At 37.1% G+C, this 12,536-nt stretch overlaps 1 protein-coding gene across 1 annotated transcript in view; it reads left to right on the forward strand.

The window, feature by feature from the left end:
* Nucleotides 1–12,536, forward strand: part of LOC118374637 (dedicator of cytokinesis protein 2-like) — a 179,954-nt gene that overhangs the window by 76,724 nt on the left and 90,694 nt on the right. The window contains exon 25 of the mRNA XM_052488215.1: nt 591–733. Coding sequence (XP_052344175.1) covers nt 591–733 — 143 coding nt within the window. The remainder of the gene's footprint in view (nt 1–590; nt 734–12,536) is intronic.

Consider the following 12,536-nt stretch of genomic DNA (forward strand, 5'->3'; position numbering starts at 1 on the left):
TCTCAGCACGACTTGCCTGCTTGCTCCCTGTTAATAATGACTCTCCTCTGCCTAAATGAGCTTTTAATGTGCTTAGTCTACCTGCGGCTAGAGAGAGGGAGGGAAAGAAATAAAGATTAAAGAATGGAGAGCATTGAGTTTGGTATTTGGTATTTTATTAGGATCCCCATTAGCTGTTGTAAAAGCAGCAGCTACTCTTCCAGGGGTCCACACAGAACATGAACCATGACATAATACAGAACATCAGACAAGAACAGCTCAAGGACAGAACTACAGTTTAAATGGTCAGTGTGTGGTTGTGCAGTTTGAGAGACCCTGTTGTATATGTATGGTTGTTTGATCACCTGTGTGTGTGTGTGTGTGTGTGTGTGTGTGTGTGTGTGTGTGTGTGTGTGTGTGTGTGTGTGTGTGTGTGTGTGTGTGTGTGTGTGTGTGTGTGTGTGTGTGTGTGTGTGTGTGTGTGTGTGTGTGTGTGTGTGTGTGTGTGTGTGTGTGTGTGTGTGTGCGTGTGTGTGTGTGTGTGTGTGTGTGTGTGCGTGCGTGCGTGTGTCTGGAACCTGACCATCCTGAATATGTGTTGTGTCCCTCAGAGTGCCGTGACATTCTGCTACCCATGATGCTTCGGGAGCTGAGCGGAGCGCTGAAGGACATGGGGGAGGGGCCTCATGACGAGCGGAGGAACAGCGTGGAGCTGCTCAACAACATCCTGGAGGTCCTGAGCAGAGACAATGTGGTGAGACACACACACAGCCTATCAGGTCACAGCTTACTGCTGACCCATTTGAGCCTAGGTTTCTTCCGAGGTCCCTTCCTTCTAGGCAATGGTGTAAAGTACTTAAGTAAAAAACTTTAAAATACTACTTACCTTTTACTTTTATTTCATTACATTCCTAAAGAAAATGATGTACTTTTTACTCCAGAAATTTTCCCTGGCACATGTTGAATGCTTAGCAGGACAGGAAAATGGTCCCTTGTCATCCCTACTGCCTCTGATCTGGCAGACTCACTAAACACACATGCTTCATTTGTAAAAGATGCCTTAGTGTTGGAATGTGTCCCTGGCTGTCTGGAAAAGAAATACAACGAATGGTGCCATCTTGTTTGCTTAGTATAAGGAATTTAAAAGGATTTATACTTTTACTTCTGATACTTAAGTGCATTTTTAGCAATTGCATTGACTTTTGATACTGAAATATATTTAAAACCAGATACTTTTAGTCCAGTAATATTTTACTTGGTGACTTTCACTTTTACTTGAGTAATTTTCTTTACACAAGTATGACAGTTGGGTACATTTTCCACCACTTCTTCAAGGGAGTTTCCTGACCACTGTGCTTTCTCTTGCATTGCTTGCACTTTAGGGTCTAGGTTGTGTTACTGTTACTGCATTGCATTGCTTGCACTTTAGGGTCTAGGTTGTGTTACTGTAAAGCACTTTGTGACTGCTGATGTTAAAAGGGCCTTTAAACATAAATGTGATTGATTGAAACTGACCACTCAGAAGGCTTCAGCGCTTACCAATCCCACACAGGGGACCGTAGTGAACAGCAGATTAATCACATACTACCTCACATCTATCCCCTTTTGGCTTCACACATTCACTGACTCACACATAGAAATAGGCACCTAGGTATATTACCATGCCTGCCTGTACGCACGTATTCCTACACACAAAGGGAATAACAAACTCTCATCAATATTCTACAAAGGCTTGTTAAAGGCTTGCCAAAGGCTTGTTAAAGGATTGTCAAAGAATTGTCGAAGGCTTGTTAAAGGATTGTCAAAGGCTTGTTAAAGGCTTGTTAAAGGATTGTCAAAGGCTTGTTAAAGGATTGTCAAAGGCTTGTTAATGGATTGTCAAAGAATTGTCGAAGGCTTGTTAAAGGATTGTCAAAGGCTTGTTAAAGGATTGTCAAAGGCTTGTTAAAGGATTGTCAAAGGCTTGTTAAAGGATTGTCAAAGGCTTGTTAAAGGATTGTCAAAGAATTGTCGAAGGCTTGTTAAAGGCTTGCCAAAGGCTTGTTAAAGGCTTGTTAAAGGATTGTCAAAGGCTTGTTAAAGGATTGTCAAAGGCTTGTTAAAGGATTGTCAAAGAATTGTCGAAGGCTTGTTAAAGGATTGTCAAAGGCTTGTTAAAGGCTTGTTAAAGGATTGTCAAAGGCTTGTTAAAGGATTGTCAAAGGCTTGTTAAAGGATTGTCAAAGAATTGTCGAAGGCTTGTTAAAGGATTGTCAAAGGCTTGTTAAAGGATTGTCAAAGGCTTGTTAAAGGATTGTCAAAGAATTGTCGAAGGCTTGTTAAAGGATTGTCAAAGGCTTGTTAAAGGCTTTCCAAAGGCTTGTTAAAGGATTGTCAAAGAATTGTCAAAGGCTTGTTAAAGGCTTGTCAAATAATTGTCAAAGGCTTGTTAAAGGCTTGTTAAAGGCTTGTCAAAGACTTATTAACCTGTTACTCCTACCCCCTACTTTTTCGAACATTCTGTTAAAAATCGCGCAACATTTCAGCGCCCTGCTGCTCATGCCAGGAATATAGTATATGCATATGATTAGTATGTGTGGATAGAAAACACTCAGACGTTTATAAAACTGGTTAAATCACGGCTGTGACTATAACAGAACGTGCGTTTCATCGAAAAGTGCAGGAAAATCTGATCACTGAAAATGGAAAAATATATCCATGCGCGACTTGAACCCATTGATAAAGGTGAACCACATTTAATGGGGCTGAGGTTGCAATACCTACAGCTTCCACACGTTGTCTAGAGTCTTGTCATTTGCCTACTATTTGTTTCTTGGTCAAACAGACGCAAGGCAGCACATTTCTTCCGGTCTCCGACCGGATATTTTGGTTGAGATTTACCCGGACAGTATTTCCAGACGGACAGCTAAAGAATATACTTCGCCTCGTGATCAATTTGATCGCTTATTAACATTTACTAATACCTAAAGTTGCATTACAAAAGTATTTCGAAGTGTTTTGTGAAAGTTTATCGTCGACTTTTTTAATTTAAAAAAATGACGTTACGTTATAAGATGCTATTTTTTTCGTTTATCACACAGTCTTCATAGATCGATATCTAGGCTATATATGGACCGATTTAATCGAGAGAAAAAAAAGACCCAGTAGTGATTATGGGACATCTAGGAGTGCCAACAAAGAAGATGGTCAAAGGTATTGATTGTTTTATATTTTATTTGTGCGGTTTGTGTAGCGACGACTATGCTAATTATTTTGTTTACGTCCCCTGCGGGTCTTTTGGGGTGTTACATGCTATCAGATAATAGCTTCTCATGCTTTCGCCGAAAAGCATTTTAAAAATCTGACTTGTTGCCTGGATTCACAATGAGTGTAGCTTTAATTCAATACCCTGCATGTGTATTTTAATGAACGTTTGAGTTTTAACTAGTACTATTAGCATTTAGCGTAGCGCATTTGCATTTCCAGATGTCTAGATGGGACGCCTGCGTGTCAGGTAGGAGCAAGAGGTTAAAGACTTGTTAAAGGATTGTTAAAGACTTGTTAAAGGCTTGTTAAATGCTTGTTAAAGGCTTGTTAAAGACTTGTTAAAGGCTTGTTAATAAAGGCTTGTTAAAGGCTTGTTAATAACGGCTTGTCAAAGGCATGTTAATAAAGGCTTGTTAACTTCTTGCGTCGAGCCATCCCGGATCCGGGATCGTGAATACAGCCTCAAGCTCATTACCATAACGCAACATTAACTATTCATGAAAATTGCAAATGAAATGAAATTAATCTATTTGCTCTCAAGCTTAGCCTTTTGTTAACAACACTGTCATCTCAGATTTTCAAAATATGCTTTTGAACCATAGCTAAACAAGCATTTGTGTAACAGTATTGATAGCCTAGCATAGGATTATGCCTCTATTTCAGCATGCAACATTTTCCACAAAAAACAGAAAATAATTAAAATAAAATAATTTTCCTTTGAAGAACTTCAGATGTTTTCAATGAGGAGACTCTGTTAGATAGCAAATGTTCCGTTTTTACAAAAAATATTATTTGTGTCGACTAATCGCTTCGTTTTGTTCATCACGTTTGGGTAAGGAAAAAAAATATATATATATTAAGTAATTAAAACGCGAACTTTTTTCCAAATTAACTCCATAATATCGACAGAAACATGGCAAACCGATGTTTAGAATCAATCCTCACGGTGTTTTTCACATATCTATCAACGATAAAATCCATCGTGGCAGTTTACTTTCTCTTCTGAAGAAATGGAACACGCATGGACCTACAGATTACGCAATAATTTCGACACAGGACACCGGGCAGGACACCAGGTAAATGTAGTCTCTTATTGTCAATCTTCCAATGATATGCCTACAAACAAGTCACAATGCTGCAGAAACCTTGGGGAAACGACAGAAAGCGCAGGCTCATTCCTGACGCATTCACAGCCATATAAGGAGACATTGGAACACAGCGCCTTCAGAATCTGGGGCATTTCCTGTATGAAACTTCATCTTGGTTTCGCCTGTAGCATTAGTTCTGGGGCACTCACAGATAATATCTTTGCAGTTTTGGAGACGTCAGAGTTTTGTCTTTCCAAGGCTGTCAATTCCATGCATAGTCAAGCATCTTTTCGTGACAAAATATTGCGCTTAAAACGGGCACGTCTTTTTATCCAATAATGACATAGCGCCCCCATAGGTTAAAGAGATTAAAGGCTTGTTAAAGGCTTGCTAATGAAGGCTTGTTAAAGGCTTGTTAATAAAGGCTTGTCAAAGGCTTGTTAATAAAGGCTTGTCAAAGGCTTGTTAATAAAGGCTTGTTAAAGGCTTGTTAATAAAGGCTTGTTAATAAATGCTTGTCAAAGGCTTGTTAATAAAGGCTTGTTAAATGCTTGTTAATAAAGGCTTGTCAAAGGCTTGTTAATAAAGGCTTGTCAAAGGCTTGTTAATAAAGGCTTGTTAAATGCTTGTTAATAAAGGCTTGTCAAAGGCTTGTTAATGAAGGCTTGTCAAAGGCTTGTTAAAGGCTTGTTAAAGGCTTGTTAATAAAGGCTTGTTAATAAAGGCTTGTCAAAGGCTTGTTAATAAAGGCTTGTTAAATGCTTGTTAATAAAGGCTTGTCAAAGGCTTGTTAATAAAGGCTTGTCAAAGGCGTGTTAAAGGCTTTTTAATAAAGGCTTGTTAATAAAGGCTTGTTAAAGGCTTGTTAAAGGCTTGTTAATAAAGGCTTGTCAAAGGCTTGTTAATTTAGGCTTGTGTCAAATGCTTGTTAATAAAGGCTTGTCAAAGGTGTGTTAATAAAGGCCTGTCAAAGGATTGTTAATTTAGGCTTGTCAAAGGCTTGTTAAAGGCTTGTCAAAGGCTTGTTAATAAAGGCTTGTCAAAGGCTTGTTAAAGGCTTGTCAACGGCTTGTCAAAGGCTTGTTAATAAAGGCTTTTTAAAGGCTTGTTAAAGGCTTGTTAATGAAGGCTTGTTAATAAAGGCTTGTCGAAGGCTTGTTAAAGGCTTGTCAAAGGCTTGTCAAGGGCTTGTTAATAAAGGCTTGTTAATAAAGGCTTGTTAATAAAGGCTTGTCAAAGGCTTGTTAATAAAGGCTTGTTAAATGCTTGTTAATAAAGGCTTGTCAAAGGCGTGTTAAAGGCTTTTTAATAAAGGCTTGTTAATAAAGGCTTGTTAAAGGCTTGTTAAAGGCTTGTTAATAAAGGCTTGTCAAAGGCTTGTTAATAAAGGCTTGTTAAAGGCTTGTTAATAAAGGCTTGTCAAAGGCTTGTTAATAAAGGCTTGTTAAATGCTTGTTAATAAAGGCTTGTCAAAGGCTTGTTAATAAAGGCTTGTTAAATGCTTGTTAATAAAGGCTTGTCAAAGGCTTGTTAATAAAGGCTTGTCAAAGGTTTGTTAATAAAGGCTTGTTAATAAAGGCTTGTCAAAGGTTTGTTAATAAAGGCTTGTTAATAAAGGCTTGTCAAAGGCTTGTTAATAAAGGCTTGTTAATAAAGGCTTGTTAATAAAGGCTTGTCAAAGGCTTGTTAAAGGCTTGGTAAAGGCTTGTTAATAAAGGCTTGTTAATAAAGGCTTGTCAAAGACTTGTTAATAAAGGCTTGTTAAATGCTTGTTAAAGGCTTGTTAATAAAGGCTTGTTAATAAAGGCTTGTTAATAAAGGCTTGTCAAAGGCGTGTAAATAAAGGCTTGTTAATAAAGGCTTGTCAAAGGCTTGTTAATAAAGGCTTGTTAAATGCTTGTTAATAAAGGTGTGTTAAAGGCTTGTTAATAAAGGCTTGCCAAAGACTTGTTAATAAAGGCTTGTTAAAGGCTTGTTAAAGGCTTGTTAATAAAGGCTTGTCAACGGTTTGTTAATAAAGGATTGTCAAAGGCTTGTCAAAGGCTTGTTAAAGGCTTGTTAATAAAGGCTGGTTAATAAAGGCGTGTCAAAGGCTTGTTAGATGCTTGTCAATCGCTTGTTAAAGGCTTGTTAATAAATGATTGTCAAGGCGTGTTAAAGGCTTTTTAATAAAGGCTTGTCAAAGGCTTGTTATTAATAAAGGCTTGTCAACAACAGCCTGTTAAAGACTTGTCAAAGGCTTGTTAATAAAGGCTTGTTAAAGGCTTGTTAAAGGCATTAATAAAGGCTTGTCAAAGGCTTGTCAAAGGCTTGTTAAAGGATTGTTAATAAAGGCTTGTTAAAGGCTTGTTAAAGGCTTGTTAATAAAGGCTTGTTAATAAAGGCTTGTCAAAGGCTTGTTAAAGGCTTGGTAAAGGCTTGTTAATAAAGGCTTGTTATTAAAGGCTTGTTAATAAAGGCTTGTTAAATGCTTGTTAATAAAGGCTTGTCAAAGGCTTGTTAATAAAGGCTTGTCAAAGGCGTGTTAATAAAGGCTTGTTAATAAAGGCTTGTTAAAGGCTTGTTAATAAAGGTGTCTTAAAGGCTTGTTAATAAAGGCTTGTTAAAGGCTTGTTAAAGGCTTTTTAATAAAGGCTTGTCAACGGTTTGTTAATAAAGGATTGTCAAAGGCTTGTTAAAGGCTTGTTAATAAAGGCTGGTCAAAGGCGTGTTAATAAAGGCTTGTTAATAAAGGCTTGTCAAAGGCTTGTCAAGGGCTTGTTAATAAAGGCTTGTTAAAGGCTTGTTAATAAAGGCTTGTCAAAGGCTTGTTAATAAAGGCTTGTCAAAGGCTTGTTAATAAAGACTTGTTAAAGGCTTGTTAATAAAGGCTTGTCAAAGGCTTGTTAATAAAGGATTGTCAAAGGCTTGTCAAAGGCTTGTTAAAGGCTTGTTAATAAAGGCTTGTTAAAGGCTTGTTAATAAAGGCGTGTCAAAGGCTTGTTAGATGCTTGTCAATGGCTTGTTAAAGGCTTGTTAAAGGCTTTTTAATAAATGATTGTGAAAGGCTTGTTAGAGGCTTGTTAAAGGCTTGTTAATAAAGGCTTGTCAAAGGCTTGTTAATTTAGGCTTGTCAAATGCTTGTTAATAAAGGCTTGTCAAAGGCGTGTTAATAAAGGCCTGCCAAATGATTGTTAATTTAGGCTTGTCAAAGGCTTGTTAATAAAGGCTTGTCAAAGGCTTGTTAAAGGCTTGTCAACGGCTTGTCAAAGGCTTGTTAATAAAGGCTTGTCAAAGGCTTGTTAATAAAGGCTTGTCAAAGGCTTGTTAAAGGCTTGTCAACGGCTTGTCAAAGGCTTGTTAATAAAGGCTTGTTAAAGGCTTGTTAATAAAGGTGTGTTAAAGGCTTGTTAATAAAGGCTTGCCAAAGGCTTGTTAATAAAGGCTTGTCAAAGGCTTGTTAATAAAGGCCTGTTAAATGTTTGTTAATAAATGTGTGTTAAAGGCTTGTTAATAAAGGCTTGCCAAAGACTTGTTAATAAAGGCTTGTTAAAGGCTTGTTAATAAAGGCTTGTCAACGGTTTGTTAATAAAGGATTGTCAAAGGCTTGTCAAAGGCTTGTTAAAGGCTTGTTAATAAAGGCTGGTTAATAAAGGTGTGTCAAAGGCTTGTTAGATGCTTGTCAATCGCTTGTTAAAGGCTTGTTAAAGGCTTGTTAATAAATGATTGTCAAGGTGTGTTAAAGGCTTTTTAATAAAGGCTTGTCAAAGGCTTGTTATTAATAAAGGCTTGTCAACAGCCTGTTAAAGACTTGTCAAAGGCTTGTTAATAAAGGCTTGTTAAAGGCTTGTTAAAGGCGTTAATAAAGGCTTGTCAAAGGCTTGTCAAAGGCTTGTTAAAGGATTGTTAATAAAGGCTTGTCAAAGGCTTGTTAAAGGCTTGTTAAAGGCTTGTTAATAAAGGCTTGTTAATAAAGGCTTGTCAAAGGCTTGTTAAAGGCTTGGTAAAGGCTTGTTAATAAAGGCTTGTTATTAAAGGCTTGTTAATAAAGGCTTGTTAAATGCTTGTTAATAAAGGCTTGTCAAAGGCTTGTTAATAAAGGCTTGTCAAAGGCGTGTTAATAAAGGCTTGTTAATAAAGGCTTGTTAAAGGCTTGTTAATAAAGGTGTGTTAAAGGCTTGTTAATAAAGGCTTGTTAAAGGCTTGTTAAAGACTTTTTAATAAAGGCTTGTCAACGGTTTGTTAATAAAGGATTGTCAAAGGCTTGTTAAAGGCTTGTTAATAAAAAGGCTTTTTAATAAATGATTGTGAAAGGCTTGTTAGAGGCTTGTTAAAGGCTTGTTAATAAAGGCTTGTCAAAGGCTTGTTAATAAAGGCTTGTCAAAGGCTTGTTAATAAAGACTTGTTAAAGGCTTGTTAATAAAGGCTTGTCAAAGGCTTGTTAATAAAGGATTGTCAAAGGCTTGTCAAAGGCTTGTTAAAGGCTTGTTAATAAAGGCTTGTTAAAGGCTTGTTAATAAAGGCGTGTCAAAGGCTTGTTAGATGCTTGTCAATGGCTTGTTAAAGGCTTGTTAAAGGCTTTTTAATAAATGATTGTGAAAGGCTTGTTAGAGGCTTGTTAAAGGCTTGTTAATAAAGGCTTGTCAAAGGCTTGTTAATTTAGGCTTGTCAAATGCTTGTTAATAAAGGCTTGTCAAAGGCGTGTTAATAAAGGCCTGTCAAATGATTGTTAATTTAGGCTTGTCAAAGGCTTGTTAATAAAGGCTTGTCAAAGGCTTGTTAAAGGCTTGTCAACGGCTTGTCAAAGGCTTGTTAATAAAGGCTTGTCAAAGGCTTGTTAATAAAGGCTTGTCAAAGGCTTGTTAAAGGCTTGTCAACGGCTTGTCAAAGGCTTGTTAATAAAGGCTTGTTAAAGGCTTGTTAAAGGCTTGTTAATAAAGGCTGGTCAAAGGCGTGTTAATAAAGGCTTGTTAATAAAGGCTTGTCAAAGGCTTGTTAAAGGCTTGTCAAAGGCTTGTCAAGGGGTTGTTAATAAAGGCTTGTTAAAGGCTTGTTAATAAAGGCTTGTCAAAGGCTTGTTAATAAAGGCTTGTCAAAGGCTTGTTAATAAAGGATTGTCAAAGGCTTGTCAAAGGCTTGTTAATAAAGGATTGTCAAAGGCTTGTCAAAGGCTTGTTAAAGGCTTGTTAATAAAGGCTTGTTAAAGGCTTGTTAATAAAGGCGTGTCAAAGGCTTGTTAGATGCTTGTCAATGGCTTGTTAAAGGCTTGTTAAAGGCTTTTTAATAAATGATTGTGAAAGGCTTGTTAGAGGCTTGTTAAAGGCTTGTTAATAAAGGCTTGTCAAAGGCTTGTTAATTTAGGCTTGTCAAATGCTTGTTAATAAAGGCTTGTCAAAGGCGTGTTAATAAAGGCCTGTCAAAGGATTGTTAATTTAGGCTTGTCAAAGGCTTGTTAATAAAGGCTTGTCAAAGGCTTGTTAAAGGCTTGTCAACGGCTTGTCAAAGGCTTGTTAATAAAGGCTTGTCAAAGGCTTGTTAATAAAGGCTTGTCAAAGGCTTGTTAAAGGCTTGTCAACGGCTTGTCAAAGGCTTGTTAATAAAGGCTTGTTAAAGGCTTGTTAAAGGCTTGTTAATAAAGGCTGGTCAAAGGCGTGTTAATAAAGGCTTGTTAATAAAGGCTTGTCAAAGGCTTGTTAAAGGCTTGTCAAAGGCTTGTCAAGGGGTTGTTAATAAAGGCTTGTTAAAGGCTTGTTAATAAAGGCTTGTCAAAGGCTTGTTAATAAAGGCTTGTCAAAGGCTTGTTAATAAAGGATTGTCAAAGGCTTGTCAAAGGCTTGTTAAAGGCTTGTTAATAAAGGCTTGTTAAAGGCTTGTTAATAAAGGCGTGTCAAAGGCTTGTTAGATGCTTGTCAATGGCTTGTTAAAGGCTTGTTAAAGGCTTTTAAATAAATGATTGTCAAAGGCTTGTTAGAGGCTTGTTAAAGGCTTGTTAATAAAGGCTTGTCAAAGGCTTGTTAATTTAGGCTTGTCAAATGCTTGTTAATAAAGGCTTGTCAAAGGCGTGTTAATAAAGGCCTGTCAAAGGATTGTTAATTTAGGCTTGTCAAAGGCTTGTTAATAAAGGCTTGTCAAAGGCTTGTTAAAGGCTTGTCAACGGCTTGTCAAAGGCTTGTTAATAAAGGCTTGTCAAAGGCTTGTTAATAAAGGCTTGTCAAAGGCTTGTTAATGGCTTGTCAACGGCTTGTCAAAGGCTTGTTAATAAAGGCTTGTTAAAGGCTTGTTAAAGGCTTGTTAATAAAGGCTGGTCAAAGGCGTGTTAATAAAGGCTTGTTAATAAAGGCTTGTTAATAAAGGCTTGTCAAAGGCTTGTTAAAGGCTTGTCAAAGGCTTGTCAAGGGGTTGTTAATAAAGGCTTGTCAAAGGCTTGTTATTAAAGGCTTGTTAAATGCTTGTTAATAAAGGCTTGTCAAAGGCTTGTTAATAAAGGCTTGTTAAATGCTTGTTAATAAAGGTGTGTTCAAGGCTTGTTAATAAAGGCTTACCAAAGACTTGTTAATAAAGGCTTGTTAAAGGCTTGTTAATAAATTATTGTCAAAGGCTTGTTATAGGCTTGTTAAAGGCTTATTAATAAAGGCTTGTCAAGGCGTGTTAAAGGCTTTTTGATAAAGGCTTGTCAAAGGCCTGTTAAAGACTTGTCAAAGGCTTGTTAATAAATGCTTGTTAAAGGCTTGTTAAAGGCTTTTTAATAAAGGCTTGTCAAAGGCTTGTTAAAGGCTTGTTAATAAAGACTTGTCAAAGGCTTGTTAAAGGCTTGTCAAAGGCTTGTTAAAGGCTTGTTATAGGCTTGTCAAAGGTTTGTTAATAAATGATTGTCAAAGGCTTGTCAATGGCTTGTTAAAGGCTTGTTAAAGGCTTGTTAATAAAGGCTTGTCAAAGGCCTGTTAAAGGCTTTTTAATAAAGGCTTGTTAATAAAGGCTTGTTAAAGGCTTGTCAAAGGCTTGTTAATTAAGGCTTGTCAAAGGCTTGCCAAAGGCTTGTCAAAGGCTTGTTAAAGGCTTGTTAATAAAGGCTTGTCAAAGGCTTGTCAAAGGCTTGTTAAAGGCTTGTTAATAAAGGCTTGTCAATTGCTTGTTAATAAAGGCTTGTTAAAGGCTTGTTAATAAAGGCTTGTCAATGGCTTGTTAATAAAGGCTTGCCAAAGGCTTGTTAAAGGCTTGTTAATAAAGGCTTGTTAATAATGGCTTGTTAATAAAGGCTTGTCAAAGGCTTGTCAAAGTCTTGTTAAAGGCTTGTTAATAAAGGCTTGTTAAAGGCTTGTTAATAAAAGCTTGCCAAAGGCTTGTTAAAGGCTTGTTAATAAAGGCTTGTTAAAGGCTTGTTAATAAAAGATTGCCAAAGGCTTGTTAAAAGCTTGTTAAAGGCTTGTTAAAATTTCTTGATAATTTTCGTCAACATCGACTGAATTGCAGAGCGCCAAGTGCAAATTAAATTTAAAAAATATTTAATTTTCATGAAATCACAAGCGCAATGTAGCAAAACATAGCTTAGCTTGTTGTTAATCTACCTGCCGTGTCAGATTTCAAAAAGGTTTTTCGTCGAAAGCATACCAAGCGTTTATGTAAGGAAATCTCTCTCAGCAGACAAAACATTAAAAACAGCTAGCAGCCAAGCAGATTGGTCACAAAAGTCAGAAAAGAAATACAATGAATTGCTTACCTTTGATGATCTTCGGATGTTTGTACTGACGAGACTCCGAGTTACACAATAAATGTTCATTTTGTCAGAGGCTTGTCAAAGGCTTGTCAAATGCTTGTTCAAGGTTTTTCAAAGGCTTGTCAAAGGCTTGTTAAAGGCTTGTCAAAGGCTTGGTAAAGGCCTGTTAAAAGCTTGTCATAGGCTTGTTAAAGGCTTGTCAAAGGCTTGTTAAAGGCTTGTCAAAAGCTTGTCAAAGGCCTGTCAAAGGCTTGTTAAAGGGTTGTCAAAAGCTTGTCAAAGGCTTGCTAAAGGCTTGTCAAAGGCTTGTCAAATGGTTGGTAAAGGCTTGTTAAATGCTTGTCAAAGGCTTGGTAAAGGCTTGTCAAAGGCTTGTCAAATGGTTGGTAAAGGCTTGTTAAATGCTTGTCAAAGGCTTGGTAAAGGCTTGTCAAATGCTTGGTAAAGCAATTTGTTGACAGAATAGAACCACAGAACCTTTGAAGTGAAGTTATGCCTCTATTTCCCTCATTGCTTAGGCAATGTAAACA

The sequence above is a fragment of the Oncorhynchus keta genome, chromosome 30, assembly GCF_023373465.1.
Source record: "Oncorhynchus keta strain PuntledgeMale-10-30-2019 chromosome 30, Oket_V2, whole genome shotgun sequence".
NCBI lineage: Eukaryota > Metazoa > Chordata > Actinopteri > Salmoniformes > Salmonidae > Oncorhynchus > Oncorhynchus keta.